Consider the following 25,950-nt stretch of genomic DNA (forward strand, 5'->3'; position numbering starts at 1 on the left):
CTAATCTTATGTGCGGCCAGGCTTTTTCTCATTGTACTTTGGCAGCATTAGGGCAAATAGTAATGCAAGTCTTTTATTGATATAACCTGAATGTAGCCTAAATGCTTATTTTGCCATTTCTCTTATTTAAAGGTACTCTGAGACATTATAAAAAGGTATTTGTTCCCATTTTCGTTTCAGTGCATTTTGGTTACCGTTTTGTTTTCAATAAACTGACAACTTTCATAAACGTGGACCTATTTAGTTTTTAACAAAACAATTAAGATTATTATCTGTTTATTAACCAGTGTAGGCAAGTGTCACCGCTAGCAACTGAACGCCAGTGGGTGTGATATTCTTCGATGTCTTGCTCTGGAGACAGGCATATGCAAATCTGCAAATAGCACAGTATCCAAACGAGCCATTTTTAGAGCTTGATTTAATGAATGGCTTGTTTATAATGAGGAGACATTTTAAGTTATTACACTTCAGGATGTTTTAAAGACCTCTTAAATGTCAAAATATCAAGGCAAATTTGATTTATCTTGTAATTACCCCTTTAATCGTTTTTTTTTAAATTGAATCAAAACTAATCAATAGGGATGCACCGAAATGAAAATTCTTGGCCGAAACCGAAAACCGAAAAAGAGGAAACCAAGGCCGAAAACCGAAAACCGAAACACCGAAAGAAATTATGCCAATTATTAGTATCATTGCATTTATGGCTATGACTGTGTACAAACTTTACTAAAATCAAGGCATTGCAATTGCATAAATTAATATAACATTTTCAAAGAATAAATCAATTTACAAATTATGCAAATATTTATTTAGCACAATGCACAGTATAAAATAAAATTCAAACTAAAATGTTTAATTTGACCCCACTCATGTAAATAATAATCTACTGGCCTGCAGAAAGGTTTTAAAATGAAATGTTCTCTCAAAAACAAAGCCGAGCAAACTTCTCATCACACTAGCACCCAGTTTGCATGTCTAAATTAGTTACATTTTAAAAATGTAGCATACAATAGCATAAAAAGCCTTTTTAAATGAACAATGGTCCATGTTTAAAGTCCCCGTGAACCGGAAGTCGCAAACGATTTTTCTCCAGTGCTGTGACGTATTTCCAAGTGAAACGGAATATTGAACAGAGGGCAGGGTTTTACTCTAGCGCTCCTCCTCTCCATCTCTCGCTCATTGTAAACTAACGGTTTGAGGGGAGTGGTTAAGCGTTTCCCCACCCAAACTGTGAAACCTACGTCATCAAAAAAAGAAACCGTTCCAGACCGGAAGTAACTTTTCAGATTTTGATTAAAGATTACCAAGGTAAAACATTTTTTTAATATATTTTTACTTGCACGGATTAATTGTTCACCACAAGACTAGTAATATGCGCCAACAAAGTAAATAGGTTCAATTTTGATTTCACAGGGACTTTAATATGTACATGAAACTTAATGAAACTTAGTGAATGTAGAAAATATTTAAGAGAGCATTAATTTAGTTCTATACATACATGTCCTCATGTTCCCATATACATATTTTTTTGTAATGTCACAAGTAATAATCTCAGGGTTTACTGGGTTTTACATGATTATTTTTGTATTGGTGGTGGAATACTAAAAAATAAACATTGTCATGTATTTATCTGTCTTCTTCTCACCGATTCCTGATGGTTAGAGGACAGTTACTTGAGTCGTCGTTTCAAGGAATAGTAGCTACAACGGAGAGCGCGTCAAGTATAAACGCCTCGACCGTTTGGAGCGGTGCAGGCGCTGTCTGTGGAGACTCGCGCTGCCTTGTTCACAATCGCCTGCCTCCGCAGCGCGAGTCTTATTTATAATTTTTAATTGTGTCATCCACCTATATCTGCTCTAAACAATGCGTGCCGCCATGACAACAACTCCGGTTGCGAGCGGGTCAAGAGCGGTGCACGCGCTGTCTGTGGAGACTCGCACTGCCTTGTTTATACTTTCGCCTGCCTCCGCAGCGCGAGTCTCCACAGACAGCGCGCGCATTAGAGCAGATATAGGTGGATAAACAAGGTTTCCGTCTCATCGCGGGTTCAGATACACTGAAATACGTCCACACCACAGACATGTTGCTTCAGACAAGCACGTGCAGGTCGCGGTTTCTGTTTGCGTCATCACAACATTTCGGCCGTATTGTTTCGGTGATAAAAGTCTTTCGGCCGAAAACCGAAAATGCACTTTTGGGCCATTTTCGGCCGAAAATTTTCGGCGGCCGAATATTCGGTGCATCCCTACTAATCAAAGGTTTTTTTTTTTGTTTTTTTTAATAGTCTCTGGGCTCACAAGTTCACCCAAAGGGATAGTTCACCTGTTATTCTTTCCTCTGTTGAACACAAAAGAAGATATTTTGAAGAATGTTGGTAATTAAACAGTTGACAGAAATGTGCGTTTTGCTAGATAAGACCCTTATTCATCGTCTGGTGTCGTTTAAAGCCCTTTGAAGCTGCACTGAAACTCTCATTTGGACCTGAACCGTTTGGTTCTCAATAAAGGCCATTGTATGGAGAAAATCCTGGAATGTTTTCATCAAAAACCTAATTTCTTTTCGACTGAAGAAAGAAAGACATGGACATCTTGGATGACATGGGGGTGAGTAAATTATCAATAAAAGTTTTTTTTTTTTTTTTTTAAGTGAACTACTCCTTTAACAACATTCGTTTTTCACACAGTCTTTAGACACAACCTGGTATTGGCGTAGGACGTAGATTGTTACAAAGGCACATCATATGACATCAACAAAGGCTGTGATATTCTTACAACCATCCTGTCTCTTTATAAACATTGATACTGGCATGCTTTCCAGAATATTTTTTTAAACATGTGCTTCAGTTTAATAGTGACTGTGAGTTGCGTGTAGACGCTACTCCGAGTGTCAAAGCTGTTCTTAAGCAAAGGAGAAGACATGGCTAATTATAGAAGGTCCTACAGAGAGAGAGAGGAAAGATTAGCCATGATTAAAGCTTGTTCACAAACACAGCGACAGGACAGACAGGTGAACAGCGGCTGTAATGAGAGGACAATAACGTTTAAATGCTTTAAAATTGGGCTTGATGTTTAGACAGAAACACTGGCGCTCACTGACCATCAATCGGTAAAAAAGTTTGTTGAGACGATACTGGGTTTCTAAGGGTGAGTACACAAAATGTCTGTGTGATCATTTTATCCAATTAAAGCAAAATCAACGAGAAATATACCTTTTAAATAATTTATTTTATAAATGGTTATGCTATTTCAATTTAATATTTCTAAATATAACAGCCAAGCATTGAAACTGCTGCATTCTTTATAGTCAAGTGAATGATCATCTCTCTTTATATTCACTCAATTCATAATTTATTAATCAGTAAAAATAGATGACGTAGCAGGCATTGTAAAAAAAAAAAAGTCTTGACTAAACTTAAAATGTCATGTTCCCATCACTGCAAAACTGACACGCTGTCAAACAATGTGACCATATTACATTTTTAATGTTCTAGTGCATGCTGGGAAGAGGACTGAATGAAAAACGAACGTTTTCAGCAATATTTACTATCTAAGAATGATTTGTTTTATGATGTACACTCTTTCCATTTTGATTTAACACATGTATGGCACACTGTGACAATCCATACAGCCGCTTAAAACACTTAGTAAACAATGTATTCAAAATAGTGTTCATCATTCGTTATTTCATTCACAGATTCCTTGGTGAGGTTGCATGGCGTGAAGACGGAGGAATGCCAAGAGCTGAATCCACTGCAATGGATAACTCGTGTCAGGCCCTGTGCCGCACCTTAGTCTCTCAAAAAGGCCTTCATCCAGAGAACGTTGACATTTCACAGTCTGTACTATACACGTCCATCATGGGACTTCTGCTGGTGACGGACAAAGAGGTGAGACAGTGCTGTGCCATTCACGCAATCTGTTTTTATTAGTTTGTTTGACACATGACACAGATTATTTATAGACCTATCCCGTCAACACATGTTGGGAACCAAAGGCTTAATTAATATAAAAAAAAGATGTGTTGTGGCACCTTTAAAGGTGCTCACCGCCGTTTGAGTTAAGTATATCTGGTCTTAACCTCAGTGTCATATGTGATAGTGCCTTCTCTCCCTTTTTTAATTGGATCAGAGATCTATAAATGGACACTCAATCACTGTAGGAGGGACAGTAAATGTCATACCTGTCAGCGCTTGTGATGTAATCGAGGAAGTCACACTGACAGTCATTTGCTGTCACTGTTTTTTATCCCACAGAGAGAGCTGCAACTGGGAAATGGGCAAGTTGGATTGCATAACGTTGGAAATACTGTATGTTTTAATTAATAAATATGATGGTATGAAAAATGGTATTGTTTTCCATACATATTCACACAATATCTATTCTTTTGTTTTAAGTGTTTCCTCAATGCCATTGTGCAGTGTCTCTCCCACACTCGTAGTCTTCGGGACTACTGTCTGATGAAAGCCTTTCTTCAGGACAAACACTCGAACCAAGAACCTGTGCTTATGAACGGTAGAATAATTTAAACATTATTTTTTGGGGTCTAGTGGTACAGAAATTCTAAATTTGAGTGGCATGGTTTGGGTAGCGTGATTATTTAAAGAACACAAATGTATTTATTATTGTAATTAATTATGTATTTTTATTACATTTTATTTGGTAACACTTTACTTGAAGGGGTGTGCATAAGACTAACATGACACCTTCATAACCATGACATGACATATGTCTTGAATATGATGTAGGGTTTATGCATGTTTATGACAACTGTCATTAAGTGTCTTTCACTCAATAATGACATTTTGAATGCAAATATGACATTGTTTGAGATGTCTTTGTTATGACATCTTGACATAAACCATAACATCATAACCTGTCAGTGTCTTTGTCATGACAACTTGACATTAAATTAAGTTAAACTGTCATGTGGTTGGCGTTGGCTTTGAAATTGGCCGAGGCCATTATAACTATCATGAATATTTTTTGTGACCTCAACTACAGTGGTACTAATTGAATTTGTCATTAAAAATGTTACAATGGCCACATGACAGCCAATGTCACCAACCATGTGACAGTAATGTAATGTTAACCAATAAAGCTAGGTGATTTCTTAAGTTTGATAATTAATCTGCTATTAATCATGTTTATGACAGGTTGTGTTGTCTTATTAATGTCAAGTTGTCATGACAAAGACACTTAAAGGTTATAATGTATTGGTTTATGTCAAGGTGTCATAACAAAGACATCTCAAACAATGTCACAACTGAGCGAATGACACTTAATGACTGTTGTCACAAACATGCATAAAACTTCTTTCATATAAATAACACATCTCATGTCATGATTATGAAGGTGAATGAATTTTAAAATCAGACATTTCTTTTAAAGCACTCTCTTTTTGTTGTGACTTTCTCATAGAATTCTCTAAAGTTTTGGCTGGCCTGTGGGAATGTGATGGTGGGGAAACCACTGTGAATCCTGGGAAGTTTTATCGTGTCTTTAAAGAGTCTGTGCCTTATTTCAGTGGCTATAGGTATGTTCAATACCAATTACCCAAATAACACAGTATTGAAAATATGTGTTAGTGTATTAAGTGTATTGGTATTTACTGTATATAATATAATCCCATTTCTTTTTCTCACACAGTCAACAAGATGCTCAGGAGTTCTTGCGGTTCCTCCTGGACAGGCTACATACAGAAATCAACCGCCGCCCATCCAAACGTCCTGCGGTTATTCAAATGAAGGAATCAACATACACACGATTCAGGTACTCCATGAAGAGACAGATCCTGTGAGGAACAAACTGAGCTGGAGGCACTCAGATCCTCTAAATCCCTCATTCTCTCCTACAGGATTTCAGATGAGGCCTTTGCAATGTGGCAGAGGCATCTTGACAGGGATGACAGTAAAATTGTTGGTAAGTAGCAGCGCTGTTAATATAATGAGGTATGTTTTTGGTTCTTTAATAGCTTTCATTTTAAATGCCATCTGGAGGGCATTACAGCTGTACATCACTGTGCAATCAACAGTAAAATTGACTTAATGTATAAATATTTTGGTTACATAAATTATACAGTTTTTACTTCACTGATGACATCATTTATGCTAAAGTGGACATTTTTACAGAAACATTTGACACACATCTTGCAGTCAAAATTCCAAAGTAAAATAAGATAAAATAACAAACAATTAGACATTAGACAAATAGAAATACCGGTAGTCATTTACTGCATACTGTATTCAACTTCAGGCACCATATTATTATTATCATAATCATTACATATAAAAAATAAAACAATAGAAAACCAATAAAATATAAAAAATACATAATTAATAAAATAAAAAAAAATACATATAATACAATAAAAACACAAATATATATATTTTAAATATTTTTTCACAAAAAAAAAATATAATTTTATTGTTTAATGATTATTTGGAGTTGCGAAGTCTCTTATATTATGGAATCTGCTGTAAACAACAAAAAAATACAACACTGATATGTTGTGCTATGTTTGTATCTTTTTTCATTTCTGTCCATCTTAAACCCTGATGCCTAAACATTTTTCCCTTGTCACAGATTTGTTCTCTGGTCAGTTGCGCAGTTCCTTGCACTGTTCAGTCTGCTCCCATTACTCCAACACCTTTGATGTGTTTTGTGACCTGTCACTCCCCATCCCAAAGGTAACAATCTCAACAATCACGTCCTCACCTTCTCTGGTGGTGTGTGGATGATGTGTCATTCTTTTGTGTGTGTGTGTGTGTGTTGCAGAAGAGTGATTATGGCCGAACTGTCACTCTGAAAGATTGTCTTGACCTCTTTTCACAAGAGGAAAAACTTGATAAAGAAAACTCACCGGTAAGTAAAAAGCATGGCTAGTTTGCTTGCATTGAAAATGGTGTTTTATGCTAATACGTGTGTATTTTTATGTCTTAGATGTGTGAGCGGTGTAGCCGTCGCACTGAGAGCACAAAAAGACTGACCATCCAAAGGTTTCCAAGAATCCTGGTAATACGTATCCTTTTCAGTTTAGTCAGTGCTTTCTTCAGATACACACAAATATTTTAAAATCGAACTCTTTGAGTCCATATAATGCAAAAATGGGTGAGTAGGCGATTGTGACGGTAATCCATTTGACCCTAGTGGATGAATCAATGTCTTATGAAGTGAAACAATTGGTGTGTGTAATATTTGTAACTTTTTTTAACTGTAAAAAGCTTAGAAGTAGCGGTTCTTCGACACTTACATCACGTGTCACAACATCCCTCCCATGATTGTAACAGTAGACCGGAAGCAACGATTAATGGTTTAAAAAGTGGCAAATATCAGTGTTTTTCTTACACACACCTTTTGTTTCGCTTTAGAAGACATTGATTCATCCATTGTGTGGTTTTTCAAGCATCAAGCGAGCGACACCCATTCAATGGTATGATATGGATTTACAGGGATGGTTTATTTATCAAAATAAAGTAAGTCATATACATCTGGATGACATGAGGTTGAGTAAATGATGAGAGATTGTTCATTTTTGGGTGAACTATCCATTTAATCAGAGTGCATGCTTTATAAAAGATACTTGCTTATGAACATTGACTTAACCTACCATCTCAGACTTAAATCGATTTACCATGTCAAGGTACGCAATCTCTAAAAGCACAGTGTCCGTTTCCTTCCCCCTGACCGGGCTGGATTTGGGGCCATTTGGACCTGTTGACTGTGGTGAGAACAAGAATGAGTATAATGTACTAACTTTATACATGATAAAGTTTGAATATTGTTATGTTTAGTGGAGTATGCAATATGGCTGAATGTTTGCTTTCAGGTCCAGTGCTGTATGATCTGTATGCAGTGTGCTATCATTCGGGAACAGTAAATATGGGTCACTACACAGCCGCATGTCGAAAGGAGGAGGGTTGGTGCTACTATAATGACTCCTGGTGGGTGCAGGCAGTTTTTGATCTGACCTTTTCTATACAATAAAATAATGGTATTTAAAGGGCAATTCTCAGAGAAATTTTCTCACATCACAAAAATAGGACCTTTCTTCTATTAGAGATAATAGAAAATTTGTATTTCTTTGTTCAATGACATTCAGAATTTTTTTTATCGTAATAATGAATTAGTAGTTATTTTGATTCACTGAGCCGAAGACAATGTTCTGTTCTTTTCACAGTGTTGATGCAATTTCAGAGGAGAAGCTTCAGTCCAATCAGGCATATGTTCTCTTTTATGAGCTCAAAATCTGCAATATCACCAGAAAATGAGGGTTAGAGAATGTATGTTATTATGAGAGACTTCAATGATTATTTGGCAATCTTCCACTGAAACAAAAGTTGCACTGTGATGCGGGTTGAAAGCTAATGAGCAAGTGTGGTCATTTCACTTCTTTGTTAAATATCATTGCCACATTGAGGTATTTTTTTTTTTACTACTGTAATTATTGTTTATTGACTTATTAACTTAATGCACATTCTTTTAGACAAAAATGTATGTTATAAATGTAAATATAGATGTGTTAGGAATTTTTGTTTGCATCAACATTGTTTTTCTTTGACTTTTCTTGCATGTTCTTCTGCAATTAAAACCTGAATTGTTGTTTCAATAAGAATGCAAAAGCAGGGCAAAACTAAGCAGGGAATTAATAGTAGTGGATGATATAAAACCTTTGTCTGACTGTGTGAGCACATCCCTGTACTTTATGACTGTCTTTACAGTATGAAGACTTCCATCATTTGAAAGCTTTTATTCTTCTCTCATGGAATGACATGTAAAGTACTGTGCCATAAAGGAATGCCCGATTCATCCAATTTAAGCCTGGCGTAGAGGTGACCGTAGTGTGCGTGCGTGCGTGCGTGTGTGTGTGTGTGTGTGTGTGTGTGTGTGTGTGCGTGTGTGTGTTATTTATGTTATACATGTGTAAAAACCACTAATGCTTGTTTTACTTTAAATGTAGAACAATTAGTATATGGAGTACAGTATTTTACTGCAGGCCACACACATATAATTTAATAAATTAATATTTAATACATTTGTCTCCATTCACTTATTTTTATTTACCGTGGTACTGCATTAAAGAAATCTGAATTTCAAATATGAGTGATTTTACAATAATAAAATCACACACACACATAGGTTGGGTTTTCATATGGGGAAGTTACATAGACATTTTAGCGTTTATTAGGACCACTAACAAACACACTCATGTTTACATTATCTAAATGGGGACATTCCATAGACGTAATGTTTTTTATACAGTACAAACTGTATATTTCTATGACCCTACTACACTTAACCCTACCTCTAAACCAGCCATCTTTAAGTATGTTTTTAAGTAGGAACAGTACACAAACAATCAGTCAATCAATCAATCAATCAATTTTTACTACAATATTTGCAGCTTGTAATATTGTTGTGGAAACTGTAGTACACGGCCATTCAAAAGTTTGTGATTACTTAAGATAATCCTTTTATTTATCAAGGACTTATTAAACATTTTATTTTTCAAATACATGTTACTCTTTTGAACTTTATATTAATTTAGAGAATCCTGAAAAAAACAACAACTACGGTTTACACAAAATATTAGCAAAAGCTGTTTGAACATTGATATGGTTAATGATAATCAATAATAGTTGAGCATCAAATCAGCATATGAGAATGATTTCTGAAGGATCATGTGACTGATGCTAAAAATTCAGCTTTACCATCACAGGAATAAATAACATTTCAAAATATATTAAAATTGAAAACAGTCATTTTACATTGCAGTTTCACGATATTACGGTTTCATATACGAAATGAATGAATTAATTGAAAAAATAAAATATGAATTGAATAGTTCAGTCATTTACTGCGCATTGATTTATATAGCAAACACTGCCATCTGCTGGGATAATGTGTAACGTCTCTACGCAGCTTTCTCTCCCCTCTCTGTCCATAATGGTTTAACCCGTTGCCTAGGCACTCGGTCCAAGCTATTGAGAGGAGAGCAGCTGCAACAAAACACTTGGTAGGCCTCATGAGATACGACTCTCTACTGTTGCATCAATATTTACAAACAGACAGCCTTCGTTGACAGTGTCAAATCGATGTTTAAGGATAGCGACAATCTTAATTTGTTTTATTTTTAATAGCCACCTGGAGGATATGAAAAGAGGCTCGTGCGTAATAACGTTACCTGCGAACTAGCCCGCTAGCCAAAGTTAGCGGACTGGGACTCTGCTCAGTGGTGGAGGAAGTACTGAATCTCAGTACTTAAGTAAAAGTACAAATACCCAGATAAATATTTACTTTAGTAAAAGTAGAAGTAACACAATGACAACCATACTTAAGTAAAAAGTAAAAAGTACTTTATTTTAAATGTACTTTAAGTATTAAAAGTAAAAGTACTTGCATAACAATTTATTATCTTAATGTCTATTTTCTAATGATTAATAAAACATTTAATTCTAACTCATTCAACCTAATAGCCTACTCCTATAATGATGTTCAATAATGATGGAAAAAAACGTCACCATTTCTGAAACAAGCTTGCAATTAGGCAATATCATGCTTATCCTTACTATATGTTAATATGTTTGGCAGTAAACGCGATTCATTTATGGTGTAATTCTGAACCTCTTGGCTTGCCATAATCCTAACCAAACCAAACATATATTACACACGGTGTGTTTCCTATGCACGTAAAAACAAATTTTCGCGTATGAGTTGCACGATAAACACACTGCGTGTGAGACGCATTTAGTGTGACCGGCCGTGCTGTTGATATACTGCCGGGTTGATATACTGTATCTATGGCAACCAAACGTCACTGGTGTAAGGGTTAGACCACTAGGGGGCGCCATCTGCCCAAATATATCTGCGTCTCATTTCACGTTAAAGGGTGCCATGTGCGTTGGATATTTACGCTTTTGCAAAAGCGTCCGATATGGCGCTTTAGGATGAGAACGGGCTCGACGGTCACGGTCAGATTACGTTTTGGCAGGGGAAAAACTGATCAGAAAATGTAACGAAAATGTAACAGAAGTTGTAGAAATGTAGTGGAGTAGAAAGTATAATAATTGCTGCAAAATGTAACGAAGTAAAAGTAAAAAGTAGGCACTATTTATTGTACTTAAGTAAAGTAAAGATACGTGAAAAATGTACTTAAGTAAAGTAACGAAGTATTTGTACTTCGTTACATTCCACCACTGACTCTGCTAAGGTTAGAAAACTTTTTTACATTGCAGTAAAAACCCAAAGAAACGTTATTCCTGTCAAATACGCCCGTTTCCGCAGATATATTGTGAATACGAGAGAGTAAGAAAAGATGAGTGATGGTAGCAGTGGATTTTGGATTAGGCAGAACATCATGTTTAGTCATTTGTTAAAGTTGTAACTTCAGTTATATATAAAATTTGTTGCTTAAAGTTGTATTGTGTTCATTTACAGACATGAAAACTACTGTAACATGTTGAGTTCTGGTTTATGCTTTTCTTTATTTTTATAATGAAGTAATGATTAGGTCAGATATTGCCATGGGCGGACGCAAATGCTGGAAACCACAATCTAAACTTTGTTCTCATAAACACTCTTGGCTAATTTGCAAGTGATGCACGGACTCCAGTTCAGCACTATCCGGCCATGGAAAAAAGAGAGGTATGGTGTCGTCGTTTCTGTACTTATAAATATGATAAAAGTAGGAAAGGTTAGTAAATTGAGACCATGTAATATGTTTAAAATGGCCATTGACAGTAGGACTATGTGGCAGTTATTCATCACACACACAATATTTCCTCGTGCTTAAATTGTTGCAAAAAGTAGATTCCCTTATACTATTATCATCAGATATTAATAATCTCAAGATATTTTGTGCTTTATCACGTTTTCCTGATGTAATACAAGTTCAGTGGTTCTCAACCTTTTTGTATTGATATGTCTGGTACTTCCACTGTAATGACAAAGGTGCTTGTTTTTAAAGGTTTTTTATTCACAGAAATTACACCATCAATCTAAAGTAATTAAAAGGAAATTATATTTAATGTTAAAATTATTAAATTCTGTAATTTCAGTAGAGTCAAGAACTGGGTTTTCTTCAGGTTCAATAATGAATTTAAATGACTATGATTGTGGGATAAAGTTTTTAAAATATATATTTTTTTTACTTTATGGCAATTTCTCTGCAAATCCTACGTATAAGAATTTTCAACATATTTCTATTTTACTTAATATAAAAATAGATGTTCACTATGGAAATTTCCATGGCTTCATGAGTAATTGCACAGAAAGATGTTACCACCTGCTGATGAAATTAATAGTTTTCATAACTTTTCCATGTCTAGAAATCTCACATTCAAAATATCCTCATATGCACCATGGGAACCCCAGTTCTTAACAAAAAAGAGAGAAAAATAATGAATTAAATTAAATTTATTTTGACGCATCTAAAAATATTTTGCAGCACCTTAAGAAGTTTAGATGCCCCCTAGTGGGCCCTGGCCCCCCATTTAAAAACTGCTAATGAAACAGCCACCTTCTGAGACAGGGTTCACACCAAAACAATTAGACACACTGTTAACAAGGTGACCGAGTGTTTTAAGATGGTGTCGGGTAACTCAGGCCTCATTACACTGTTCAAAAAAAGTCTCTTGTTTGTCTCCCCTGAAGGAAAAGGAGCTGGACGAGATCACCCTGCGCTTGCACAGGGACGGTGTGTCCCCTGAGGCTTCAACAGTAGAGCGTGAGCAGCACCTGTGGCGTTTGCTCCAGAGCAGTGAGTGCAGCCTGACAGCCGCCACTGAAGACCTGCAGAGTTTGCGCACACAGCAGGCCAGCGAGATGAGAGAGGTGAGCCAGCAGATGGCAGGCTGGGCCTCCACCCCAAAGAATAGCTAATCATGGTCTCCCTCATCAACATTGTAACATGACGACACTGTTTCCTGACCAAAACAAGCTCCTTCTGTAGCTAATGCGTTTGCTGTGCCGACTGGTTGTTTGATGGGTTTTTTTCAAGGTGGAAAATTACGTGGAGCATATTCGAAACATGCTGGAGGAGCGGGAGTCTCTTACAGCGGAGTACGAACGTGACAACGAACAGCTCCGTGCTGAACTTGCTCTAATGAAACACCAACAGGGTGAGGGTTTTATATTAATTAACTCATTTGATCATACTTAAGTTTGTGTTCGTAGTAAATGTTTCGAAGAGCATACTACTCATTCTCATTTCTGCATTATTCATACTTTTCTGTATCCTTAGAATAGTTTTCTGTAGTCTCTGCATTTATCAAATGTGCAGTATATAGCATACTGTGTAGAATCCTGTATCCCGAAGTTATGCTACAAAGTGACATCGCCACCTACTGGGATAAAATAGGATTTTCAGTCATTTCCGCGAATCCGTGTTAACAGGGATCGTTTTGACAATGTTTTCGTCTTTCCGTTTCCGTTTTTAGTATGTTGTTGTGTAAATGTACTCTTAGAATAATTTATATATTATTATAGTATTTATTAATATTTTGATAATCATACAGTTTTATGTTAATAAATATTTTATCATTTTATTTAATATTAGCTATTGTATTATTATATTTTCATTTTAGTTTATTCATTTTATTTGTTTTTGTCATTTTATTAGTATAATATTTCCATTTAGCTTTAATTTATTCTTATTTCAGAGTTAGTTTTAGTAATTTTAGCATTTTCAAGTTAACACTTATTTTATTTATTTAGATGCCAGGGCAACATTTAGAATTTCCCTTAAAGTTTAGAATTTGTTTTTAATCTAATATTTTCTGTATATTTTATTTTAGATTTTATTTTAGCTCTATTTCAATTAAAAAAATGATTAAGTTTTAATTTTAAATAAACAGTAACACCACTTTTTCTTTTCTTCTTTTTTACAATTTTTTTTTTCATATAATTTGATTTCAAATGTAAAATAATGTTTCTTGCTATATTTAGTGCATATAGCACTAAGTAGTATGCTAGTCTTCCATTTGCAAGCCAGCTCTTGCGTTCTGCTCAGTGCTCAACTTGAAGCCACTAATAGTCCAGTCAGTGGTCCTTACGTATGTTGTGTTTGTCAGACTCCCAGTGTAAGGAGGTGGTGGAGATGCTGGAGCAGGAGGGTCTAGCGGACATCAGCCAGAGCAGTGCGAGTGAGCAAGTGGCCTATCTGCTGGTGGAGAGAGTCACTCTGCTGGAGAGACTTGAGGCTGCTGAAAGAAAGCTGGACACCCAGACCCTCACCGGCAACCTCAGAGAGGTGCATCTACAGGTATAATGAGAAATAAACCCTAACTTCTGTAATAATGTTCTTAAAAGTGTAGGTCAACAGGTAGACCATTATGCAAAGGCTATATTTAATTGCATTTTATATTTAAATATTATTTAACTGTGTGTATTTAGGATACAGAAAAGGCTTGAAGAGCACAAATGTAAATATGTATGCGGTATAATGGCAATATACTGTGTGTTAACACATGTGGAGTCTTCTCTTGATAGTAACACCTCGCTTGTGGCTTATCAGTTTGATAGTCATTTTAATATCTCTTCTTTTATGGAAATCAGGAGGAGCTGGATCATATCCGTCACGCATTGGAAGAGGAACTTAGACAGCAAAAGGAAAATATGAATGAGGTGAGACGATCTCAGAGTGTCCCATAAGCAGGCAGCAATTTCCAAAGCAGTGTGCTGAAGTCATGGACTCAAAAATTTGTCCCATATCAACAGTGTCTCATTATGTGTCTCTGTATGTTGTGCATCATAATTAATCCTGATCCGTTGTCCCTCCCTAAATGGACAGGAATCTTCAGTTCAAAGTCCTTGGAGGAAGTTCTTTGGTGCGCGCAAGGCGACACTAAGAGCACAGAACCTTCCTGTACGTTCCCGTACCTTTCATAACTTGATTGGACTCATAAAAAAGGCATCACATGAAGGTTAAATCAAGAGAGGCGGAACTTTCCGTATTGTCCTTGAGAGGATGATCCAGTTAAAGCAGATTAAGGCAGCTCCATGAAATAATGCATGCCTTGGTTGAACTCTAAGCACAGAATAACAACGTGCTGAGCCTAGCATGATAATATTAACACTTCTTATTTTCACTCTAGACCCTAACAGTACTATGGAGCGCTTTCTTTCAGGGCGGTTACTAACCAAAGGCTGTTTGTCCCAATGTTACTGTTGTCTCTAATGGTTATAAGGGAGAGAAGGCACATAAACTCCTGTAAACTTCACACTGGAACATGATCCACATTCAGCTTCACCTGTGTTCTGTGGCTCATGCATGTTAAAAACGCATGGAGGCCGACATGCTTCTTGCTTGTCCACCCACCCAGTGCAGCCAGGTTTATATTTATGAAGCTCTGTCCCCTGTAGGCCCACAGTGAAGAACTCTGCAAAGAACGCACAGAGCGGCAGAAGCTGGAGAGGGATCTGGAAGAGGCATCGAGTCGTCTTGCTATGGCACATGAAGAGATTCGCCACCTGACAGATGAACTAGATCTCGCTCGGAAGGTCCAAAACTTGTCTGGTATGTGAACAACTATTCAGATTTTGATATCATTAAGCTGATAATTATTTTCATGTTACGGTAATATTAAAATAAATGTACATGCATAAATTAAAAATAAAATACTAAAAATTAAAATAAATCATTTTTAATGCTACAAGTGAATTTAGGCATCACACCATTATAATGGACAGTAGGCAAAATTATTATGAAATTTTCTGTGTCCTAGTGTTTTGAAAGGCTGAAGTATTATTTATATACTATTAATATAAAAACATTTTGAATTCAGTTTTATTTTAATTTTTTCAGTTTTATTTATTTTTTCCTTAAATTAATTTTTATTTTATTATTATTATTTATATTTATTTATATTCGTTTCAGTTTTAGTAATTTTAGCACTTCATTTCAGTGAGTTGCCTTTGGAAAATGCCTCATTTTCATTTAACTTTTAGTTTTTCTTCTAATTATTATATTTTAATTCAATTAACGGCTCTAGTCAGATGATGGTAGGTGTAATTTAAATGTAAAAAAAATAAATAAATAGAAGAATTCAGTACGGAAAATTAAATATCCAAACTGATTCCGATTGACTGATTAACTGATAATTTTTTTGTGCATCCTTGCTTATTTGTTATATGCAACTAAACGGACTATTTTCCCCTGTCGAATGATAAAACAAACGAAATCACCCTGAACAACCTGGTAATGGTGGTGGTGAACAAGCATCACTCATACGGTCTTTAGAAAAAATATCTAGTTTTAGATTACCTATTTCTCTAACTGTTTTGTCTTAATGCATAATGTAAACCACATTTTTTTTCAGTACCTGACCTGCAAAAAACTGGAGAGGAAGTGGAACTGTTAAAACAGGAAGTGGACAAACTTAAACAGTGTGGTGAGATTTTGTCTGCAGCAACATTTCGCGTCACACATTTGCAAGCTTAATCATAGTCATTTCAAAGAACAACAGCGCAGACCAAAGTACTGAAAAGTAAGATATAACAAACCATGGAAACATTACAAATGATGTCTTCTGAATGTAAACCCTATGTCTGACAGATATGGTGGAGCTGCATAAGGCCAAGGAACGCAATGAACGACTGGATGGGGAGATTTGTGTGCTGAGGGATCGAGTTCGCTCATTGGACACAGAGAGGAGGACTCTTCTTAAACTGGCAAGAATAATTATTTTTAACATTTAACTTGGTGTCATGACATGTTAGATATTTACAATATCCAAACAAAGAAATGTTATGCAATGTCGGTTGTGCCACAGGTTGATCAATCAAAGCTGCACTCGGTTCAAGGGATCAACGAGACGTTAGAGCACAATAAAACATACTCTGCACAGGTAGATATACATTCAACTACAATCCTCTCTTGAAGGTGCTAGTTTGCATGTATTGCATGACACAAGTCATTTAATGTTTGTAGTTTCCTCTCAGAGCTTACAGATGCTTTTTTGTCAGGGTGTTGGGAATAATGTTAATCCCGATTCATCAGTGGCTCCAGATGATGAGACACTCCACAAAAGGTGAAGCTTTGCCCTCCTTTATCTAACTTTAAGTTGAATATGTCATTGCTTCCACACTTTAAAGATGCTGATATGGCAGTTGTATTTTGGCAGGTGTCGGAGAGAGTCTGAAGACAAGGACAGCCGCCTGCGAGAGCTGGAGAGGAGGTTGCAGAAGCAGCAGCGGGAACACGAGGAGTTGGTGGAGAGGAACGAGGAGCTGGAGTCACTCTTGGGGGAAGCGCAGAACGCAGCGAAAGACGAGCGAGAGCATCATGAGTGTGAGATAGAGGGGTTACAGAAAAAGGTACGTTTTTAGTTGTGATGTTATGGAGCTGAATTTGATAAATAATCACCTGAATTTTGAGAATGACTCTGAGTTTGGTTCTAGGTTAAAAGTATTGAGGAAGAACTGAGTAAGAGGCATATCAAGAAACTTGAGAAGAAAGACGAAGATCAGGTTCGAGGAACTGACTCTGAGGTAAAAGATCAATGGCCTGGTTACACCAAGTACCATAGAAACCACATAAAAATCACTTGCACTCTCTGATTATGTGGTAGAATATCTTTGATCTTTTAATCCAAAGCTTAGTGAGAGCATTCAAGAAAGACTGAAGTTCCTCGAGGGTCGTCTTGCTGAAGAAAAAGGGTGGAGGAAGCAGTTGGAGGTGGATCTATCTGTAGCCAAGGCTGCGCTCAAAAAGGAGAAAGAGGTAATATCTTTGTCACACGTCATGAAAAGTCAATTTATCATATTTTATAGTAATAATAATAATGTTATCTGAAACCATGAATTACACATAAATGGAACATGTGGACAGGTCATGCAAAAGGACCACGAGGAGCTGAAGAGATTACGTGTGGAGGTCCAGAGTCTAGAGGTAGAATGTAGACAAGGAAAGACACTCAACAAGAACCTCACGCAGATTAAAGGAGAAAAGGGAATTTTGGAAGAAAAGGTAATAAAAATTGTTTCATTAAATGTTTAAATCACAAAGAAAGCAATCCATTTATTGTTGGGATGCTGTGATATTCCTTCTGTTGCTTGCAAATACTCACTGAGGCTATGTTTGTACTCTGCAGGTGGCCCAGTTGGAGCGTGCTCATACGCGGCTCCAGGACAACCTAACACTTCAGACAGAGAACAGCCGGGCTGAAGAGGACCTGAGAGACAGCAGGGGGCAGGTGGTAGAGCTTAAGTCCATGGTGGATAAACTGAGAACAGAACTGACTCGACTAGAGAAGGAGCACAACACTCTAAGGTAAGGCAGTCTGACACAGATACAACAGATCAACTCTGTATGCATTAAAATGATAAATAATTAGCTCCTGGACTCAGTAGAAAGCATGTGGTAAGGGGCACTTTGCCCGTTCAGGGATGAGCTGATGGAGAAGCGTGGGCAGGTGATGCAGCTACAGAGAGAGCTCAGCGAGAAAGCCCACGAGAGGCTTCAGACTGACGGGGAGAAAGAGAGACTCAGTCTGGAGCTCCTGCATGTGAGACAGCAGCTCCAGTATACCAGAGAGCAGACACCCAGAGCATCACAGGAGCAGGCGGCCAACCACAAGCCTTCTGCACAGGATGGAGGGGTTTGTCAGGTAAGGCCTGTTTCACTCTGGATGCGTAAGCAGCGCATATTTTTTCAGGGCCCATATTAACAGATTAGAGCATTCACACTGCAGTGCCGCGATTGTTTCGGCGCTGACATCATTCTAATATGCTGATGTATTGAAAAATAAATATTTTTATTCATTATCAATGTGGAAAACAGTTTTGCTGTTATTTTTGAATGAATAGAAAGTTCAAAAGGACATTATAAGTGTAAATAAATTGTCAGTTTCAATCAATTTAATGCATGAATCTCAATGAGAATGTCACTTTTGATCAATTTAATACATTCATCCTGAATAGGATTATACCCCAGACTATTGAACGGCAGTGTACAGCTGTCAGCTGAAGTTTTAACGTATAAACTGCTTGATTTTATGTGCTGCTCCTCTAGCTGGCCTGTGTGAAGTCAGAGATGAGTAAGCTACACTCCACCCTGGAGGAGGAGAGACAGCTGGCTGGCCAACACCAGCTGGCCTTGCAGGCCCAGATCAGTGAAGCTCAGGCCCGGGCTAAGGTCAGCCCTGCTCTCCAATCTTTACACACCCACACAAACATATTCACATTCATTTTTATTTTCATTTATGCACAAACCTTTTGTATAATCTGCTTAAGTGAATAATAACAATATTGTTTTTTGAATTTCTCTGTTATGTGGCCATTATGTGGTTGTGCACAGGCCCAGGACTCACTCCTAAAACAGAAGGGAGAGGAGAATAAACAGCTGAGACAGGACCTGCAGAGAACTCAGCATCTCTTCACCTCTGCTGAGCGAGAGCTACGCTATGAGAGAGAGAAAAATCTGGACCTTAAGAGACACAATTCACTCCTAGATCAGGAAAAGATCAAGGTAAAAAAAAAAGTTACATTTGAAATGAATGCAAGTTATTGCATTAGAATAGATACTAGGAAATGAACCAAGTGACATTTGTTTTAAATAAATATAGTAGATGACATTTACTTTAATATTTATTTACATAACTCATGGAAATGCATGAAGTATGGCATAAGTGTCCAAATAATTGTAATTTTAAAAAAAAAAAGTTTTTGAAAGAAGTCTCTTGCACCGTGTCCTAAATACTCTCGACGCGCGATAAAAGGAATGTTTTCCGTGTTAATCAGAGTTTCTGAGAAACGTGACGTGACACGCGGCGATTCTGTTTTAGAAACCGTTTCTATCAGTCGCAACACGTCACGTCTAATGTAGACTGACAAATTATTTGTCGTGTAATCTTATCACATCGCGTCTGGTTAGGACAAAGCTTAAAATAACTTTTAAATTGAATTTTAACTCAGAAATCATTCTAATATGCTGATTTGCTGCTCAAGAAACATTTCTTATTATCAATATTGAAAACAGTTGTGCTGCTTAATATTTTTATGGAAACCATGATACATTTTTAAGCATTCTTTGATGAATAGAAAGTTCAAAGTAACAGCATTTATTTGAAATAGAAATCTATATGTATTAGTTTAAACATCTTTACTGTCACTTTTGATCAATTTCCTCATACTTTAGAATGTTATTGAATTTTTTTTAGAAAGTAGACATAATTTTTAGTTTTGAAATTATGTTGAACATGGGTTAGATTTACACAGGACTATTCTTGATGCTCAGAAACCTTATGTTTCTGCTCTGTTCTTTAGCTGTGTGCGGAGCTGAAGCAGGCCCAGGCCAAAGTAGCCCAGCAGGAGGGCAGCGCAGCAGGACAGGTGGCAGAGCTGGAGAGACTCCAGCAGAGAGCCAGAGATCTGGAGCTGGAGATGGCCAGAAGCGCTCAGAACCGACAGACTAACAGAAGCTTAATGGAGGAGCTCAATTCAGAGAGGGCACGTGTGATTGCTGCTGACAAGAAGGTGTGTGTTCAGAGCAGGCTGAAATTGTCTTGTTCAGTAGTATACCAATTATGAAGAATGTCTTCAACATGTCTGCAGGTCATAGATCTGCAACAGCAACTGAAGAACGCTCTGCACCAGATACGCTTGGAAGAGGCCAGAGCAGGAGAGACCAGCAAACTAGAAAGAGACACCAGAGACATGTCCGATAACCTGTCTGCTCTCAGAGCCCGACTGCAAGAGGATCAGCTACAGAGGTCAGACGGGTCACTGCACCACAAGCCAATATTAGTGGTCGACCGATAAATATATCACTTTTTTATCTATATAACACCATGGTATTGTGGCAGAAATGTGGGATATTTATATGGAATTTTACTATACTATCAATGAACACATGTATTAAAGGTATTATTGGAATATACTTTTTGTGGTTAAGCTATAGCATTTGTGCATTTGTGCATTTGCTAAATGCTAAATGTATTTAGATTACAGTTTTTTATAAACAATTTTACCATGGTAGTGAGATGCTATATGTGTGGTTTTTACTATGGTTATCAGGATCCAAATGTATTATACTACGGAAGACCAATGGTTAATTTTAATAAAACTCAAACAGTCATACAATTTTTATTTTAACATAAAAAAAATATGGGTGTTGCAATTTTTTCAGATGTTACTATTTTTTCAAGCTACTGCTAAATGTTTGTCATGTTCTGGCAGTAAAGAGTAGCTTAAAACCACAATTAACGGTCTGGTTTCTACAACTTTCACTTAGGAGCAAAAATCTGCCTTTAAAATAAAGAAATAAGTATTTGATAATTATCAATATCGACCTATATGAAAAAAAAAATATGACAATTTTTTTTGGCCTTTTCGCCCAGCCCTAACAATAAGTATATTGTACCTAAAAAAGATTTATGTAAGTGCATGGTAAGTCACTTAATATAAAATGTGACCTTACTCACAATATAGTGGACTTTTCAATGACTTTCTGTGTTTTCTGAAAGGAAATTACTTGAGCAGAAAGACGAGGAACTCCAGCAGCAGGTGCGCTCATTGCGGGTGAAGGAGGCGACATTGACACGCAACAACTTGGAGATGTCACACCGCACACAGGAGCTGGAGACGCGGCTGCAAGTGTTGGAGAGCGAACTTAACACAGCTAGAGAAGAGGTTTGTGAGTTGAAACTATCATACTATTTGCTGAGATGATATACAAGTGGAGCTACTGACCATGAAATACCAATGTTTCCTGCAGCAGAGAGGTGGTCAGAAGAGCTGCCACAGGCTGGAAGAACAGCTTCTGTCTTCCCAACATGAGTCTGAGAGACTGCAGGAGGAACTGAAGCTGGTTGTTCAGCAGCTTGACACTCACATTAGGTATCATTATTCACTGGGTCGACATTATACTATTAAGGCCTGGAATACAAGACTTTTGCTCAATTTTTGCCCTGATTTGCAGTCTAGATGAGTCTATGCTAGTTGCCAAAATATTTTAGGCAGTTGCAGTTCACAGATTTCATAGATGTATCATTAACAAAGTTCGAGAAGAAGCACGTTCAGGTAATCTACCCAATCAGCACGAGAGGAGGCCTATATAGACAACTTACCTCTGTCCCGTGACGGTTTCCCAGCTTCCCTCCTCCACCCCAGCTCCTCACTCTCGATTGTTCATCCCAGCCAGGGATCCGAGGGAGTAATCTGTGTTCGGACCAAATTCCGAGCCCTCTTCTCGGACAACACGCCTAATATGCATTATATCTGGTTATATGTTAATGTAAACTTGTGAAAATCGTGCAGTGTATGATGGACAGGTTTTTTTAAGCTTCAGATTTTTTATTGCATCCAGTCAAAGGATATCAAAAGGTTTAATATTTTGAGCCAATATTATAACATATTGGTTCCATTTGTCTCCTTGTAAGAAGGCGCATGTTTTTGCATGTTCAAAACGACTTGAAAGTCTGGTAGTGTGTCTGTGAAGCTCAGTCGTTTACATTACATGGAATGTGTTAATATGAAATCATGAAACTCGTGTCCTGCAGGAGACACAACGAGAAACAGTCTCAGCACAAAACCAAGTTGCGCAGAGCTAAACAGATCTTCATGAAGACAGTCGCCCAACATGAGCACAGGATCCAGCAGCTGGAAAACGATCTGGCTCTTGCGTCAAGTCTCTCAGAGAAAGTGAGTGTTTTCAGACCCGACCTTCAACACTATGTACTTAACATGAACTTCACCAGGAGTGTTTTCCACTATGAGCAGGAGAAGGACTGGATTAGGACTGTGACGGAAGAAAACGACCAGCTCCTCCTGGAGAGACGAGAACTTCTGCAGCGAATAAGTGAAGCTGAGGAGATGGGAAACAATGGACTGAGAACTGCCTCTACCATCCAGCAGAGGTAAACATCTAAATCTGACAGGAAAGCACAGAAACATACTAAATGTCTCTTCGCCTTATTTCTCTTAGAGTTAAATTTCTGGAGATGGAGAATAAAGAGCTGCAAGAAAAAACTCTAACATTGGCCAATCAGATTGGAATTTTAGATCGTGCATTGAGAAACCTTCAGTCGATGTGTACTGTTGAGGTACACATTTATTTAGCAATTGTTCTTTTTATTATAATTTAAATAAGCATTTCAAATGTGGATTGCACTGATGCTTTTATTTTGTGTTTTTGTCTTAGGAGGTCAAGAAAATGTTTCCTTCTGGAGCTCATCATGATAGCCTGTTGCGAACATCAACACCAAGGTATGATTCAGAACTTTTTTCTTCCAACCTACTCAATATTTCTGTTTTCAAATATAGTCAAAACAAAAAATACATGACACACAAAACATGGTGTAATATAATCTATTTTTATCAATATTTTTCTGTAACTAATTTAAAGTTTAGTGTTCAATATACACTTCCGGTTGTATGTATGCGGTTAGAATTGTTTTTTTTTTTAAATAAATAAATACTTTTGTTTGGGAAAGATGCATTGAATAGTCAAAAGTGACAGAATTTTATATTGTTAAACAATATTTTTCAAAGAAATACATGAAGTATATATTTATATATCTTTTTTTTCCCACATAAATATTAAGCAGCACAACTTTTTTTCAACATTAGTACTAATAAATGTTTCGAACAAATCAGCATATTAGAATGATTTCTGAAGGATCATGTGACTTAATAATGGAGTAATGATGCTGCAAATTCAGCTTAGCCATCACAGGAATAAATTACATTTTAAAAATATTAACACGAAAAATGTTTAAAATTGTAATACTATTTCACAATATTACTGTTTTACTGTATTTCTGATCAAATAAATGCAGCCTGGGTGAGCTTTAGGGACTTCTTTTCAAAACATAAAGAAAATCTTGCTGGTCCCAATTTTATAAAGGTAGTATGTATCTTGTCTCATCTGCCATTTAGATTTATTTTTCCGCTGAGGCTGCAGATCAGTATGGGATTATTTTGCTGTGTCAATGAACAAATGGTGACGTCTTACATTGCAACATCTTGCTCTAGTCCACAGCCTGGGCTCTGTGACTCATGGGGAATATTGGATGCCATTCGCAAAGTCAAAGTGGGTGAGTCTGGAGTGAAGAGCCTAGAGATCTCCTCGTCTGTGCCCGTTTTACAGTCCACTGAGATAGGCTACCTGAACCTGACCTCACCTGTGGCTCCCAACAGCAGGTTAGAGCAGGAAGAGAGTCTCAGTGCCACAAGCGATGAGGCCTGAGGGAGTTACAAAGACTGTGAAATGCCATTACAGAGTTTGCCAATCTGAAAATTCACTGGATCAGTCAAGGTTTAAAAATAAGCGAGTGTAGAAGGGTAAAAGTTGTTTAGATGGGTAAAACATAGACAACTTGCTCAAGAAATAGTTTCTGTGGCACCATGACTGTCATGTTTGAAGTCTTCAGTTCACCTTATACGTCAATTTTTTTTTAAAGTGAGTGTGAAGAGATGTATTATTGCTCGGGCTCATTTCACCTGCATTGAATTCAGTTGCATTGCCTTTGTGGCTCACATAGAGTCAGATTAGAATGCATGAGATTTTATATCATTCACAAACATGATACTTCATTGGATACTATGGTCAATATAGCCTTGTCACATCTGTAAGGTGCCATATGTATTTTCTTATACATTTACCCTGTAATGGTACAACTGTGGGAAAGCACTTAAAGCACTATTAACTATTATGGTACCATCTGTGGGTCTTTACAACTGAAATACACTGTTGCCTTTGGATAAGCAGTAAGTATTTGAGATCAAGTTGAAATCAAGTGTTTGCATGTGTCAGCAGACCTTTTCTCGTATTCTGTGCTGATTTTAGGTGAAAACTCGGTAAAATGTTACATTGAGCGCAGAGTACTACACTCCTTTTATAGCTCAAAGCTTTTACACTACAATTTTAAAGTGGTAGGGTCAGTAAGATGCTTTTTAGTAATATTATTTGAAAGACATGGATACTTGTATTCAGCAAGGATGCATTACATTTATCAAAAAAGAAAGTAGATTTTTACATTGTTATAAAATATTTATATTTCGAACAAATGCTTTCTATCAATCAAAGAACCCTGATGAAAACATGTCACGGTTTTCACATACAAAAAAAAATAATAATAATAAAAATTTGTGCTGCTTAATATTTCCGCATATTAGAATGATTTCTGAAGGATCATGTGACACTGGAGTAATGATGCTAAAAATTAAGCTTGCCATCCCAGGAATAAATTGCATTTAAAAATATATTTACAATAAAAAACAATTATTTTACATACAGTAGTTCACAATATTACTGTTTTTAGATCAAATAAAAACAGCCTTAGTTTGCATAAGAGACTTCTTTCAGAAATATAAAAAAAATCATACTTACCCCAATATTTTGAATGGTAACAAACGCTGTTAAGACTTTATCTATGTCGATAGTCATCATCTATGTGTTGTTACTTTTACATGTCCACTGTTATTTTTTATTTTTTCAGTTGGAGGGCAAAAACTTCAGCCATGAAATGTCAAAATATTTATTTTGACCTTATTATATGAGTTAGTTTATGCTGGAGAAAGGTTGGTCTGCTGGTATTATGTCCCTCTGACAAAAGGATTTGGCTACTGACAAGAAAACAGACCGGGTAGCATTAGCAACCTTACGGTATTGTTGTTTACTAATGAAATTGGAGTTTTTAAATATTCTTTTATTTTGCACTCCCTTTGTGTTTTGTATTAGTCCTTAGAGACTGAAATTACCTGTGATCTGGGAGTAAAATCAACTGACAGATGAGAAATTTTATCACTTTGAACTGTGGCAAAAGGATCAAGATCCTGCAGTTGTGCCTGTACATTATGAGAGCACCGCACATTGTGTCCTGCTGCTATATATTAGGATGCAACTTTCACGAAATATTCGCATAGGGCTCCTGTCATTGAAATTGCGAAAGACTTCAGTGTACACATGGTACACACTGACAAAGCATGTATTTTCTTAATAAACTTATTTTCATGA

At 36.8% G+C, this 25,950-nt stretch overlaps 2 protein-coding genes across 4 annotated transcripts; both read left to right on the plus strand.

The window, feature by feature from the left end:
* Positions 1 to 2,413: 2,413 nt before the first annotated feature.
* usp21 (ubiquitin specific peptidase 21) lies at positions 2,414 to 9,021 on the plus strand. Of its 2 annotated transcripts, none has more exons than XM_089124542.1 (13): positions 2,414 to 2,603; positions 3,694 to 3,886; positions 4,253 to 4,306; positions 4,394 to 4,511; positions 5,418 to 5,532; positions 5,646 to 5,768; positions 5,854 to 5,918; positions 6,582 to 6,685; positions 6,774 to 6,860; positions 6,939 to 7,017; positions 7,614 to 7,721; positions 7,825 to 7,939; positions 8,176 to 9,021. In XM_089124542.1, the coding sequence occupies exons 1-13, from the start codon at positions 2,515 to 2,517 to the stop codon at positions 8,264 to 8,266; spliced, it is 1,341 nt and encodes a 446-aa protein (XP_088980668.1). In that variant the 5' UTR covers positions 2,414 to 2,514; the 3' UTR covers positions 8,267 to 9,021. The 2 variants fall into 2 exon arrangements, with proteins under 2 accessions (XP_088980668.1, XP_039508414.1); XM_039652480.2 differs by lacking the exon at positions 2,414 to 2,603 and adding an exon at positions 2,706 to 3,143.
* Positions 9,022 to 9,987: 966 nt separating this feature from the next.
* ccdc30 (coiled-coil domain containing 30) lies at positions 9,988 to 25,950 on the plus strand. Of its 2 annotated transcripts, XM_039652931.2 has the most exons (29): positions 9,988 to 10,011; positions 11,496 to 11,639; positions 12,648 to 12,827; positions 12,994 to 13,114; positions 14,066 to 14,256; positions 14,550 to 14,618; positions 14,785 to 14,859; positions 15,357 to 15,510; positions 16,313 to 16,384; positions 16,549 to 16,664; positions 16,766 to 16,840; positions 16,959 to 17,023; positions 17,117 to 17,309; positions 17,394 to 17,483; positions 17,590 to 17,715; positions 17,824 to 17,961; positions 18,086 to 18,264; positions 18,379 to 18,601; positions 19,006 to 19,128; positions 19,291 to 19,461; positions 20,259 to 20,468; positions 20,547 to 20,704; positions 21,458 to 21,623; positions 21,709 to 21,830; positions 22,493 to 22,634; positions 22,713 to 22,849; positions 22,918 to 23,035; positions 23,134 to 23,198; positions 23,967 to 25,950. In XM_039652931.2, exons 2-29 carry the CDS (start codon positions 11,625 to 11,627, stop codon positions 24,178 to 24,180), a joined length of 3,708 nt encoding a protein of 1,235 aa, XP_039508865.2. In that variant the 5' UTR covers positions 9,988 to 10,011; positions 11,496 to 11,624; the 3' UTR covers positions 24,181 to 25,950. The 2 variants fall into 2 exon arrangements, with proteins under 2 accessions (XP_039508865.2, XP_088980798.1); XM_089124672.1 differs by lacking the exon at positions 14,785 to 14,859 and having other exon boundaries at positions 9,989 to 10,011.

Source organism: Pimephales promelas, chromosome 20 (assembly GCF_988280905.1).
Source record: "Pimephales promelas chromosome 20, fPimPro1.hap1.1, whole genome shotgun sequence".
In the NCBI taxonomy this organism is placed as follows: Eukaryota; Metazoa; Chordata; class Actinopteri; order Cypriniformes; family Leuciscidae; genus Pimephales; species Pimephales promelas.

What these genes read in the sequence shown, in the direction of transcription:
- usp21 (XM_089124542.1), top strand. Translation starts at nt 2,515, where the DNA reads ATGGAGAAAATCCTGGAATGTTTTCATCAAAAACCTAATTTCTTTTCG. An exon ending in TGTCACTCCCCATCCCAAAG is followed by an intron (nt 6,686 to 6,773) that starts GTAACAATCTCA and finishes TGTGTGTTGCAG; the next exon opens with AAGAGTGATTATGGCCGAAC. An exon ending in ATTTGGACCTGTTGACTGTG is followed by an intron (nt 7,722 to 7,824) that starts GTGAGAACAAGA and finishes GTTTGCTTTCAG; the next exon opens with GTCCAGTGCTGTATGATCTG.
- ccdc30 (XM_039652931.2), top strand. An exon ending in GAAGGTCCAAAACTTGTCTG is followed by an intron (nt 15,511 to 16,312) that starts GTATGTGAACAA and finishes ATTTTTTTTCAG; the next exon opens with TACCTGACCTGCAAAAAACT. An exon ending in TTCGAGGAACTGACTCTGAG is followed by an intron (nt 17,484 to 17,589) that starts GTAAAAGATCAA and finishes TTTAATCCAAAG; the next exon opens with CTTAGTGAGAGCATTCAAGA.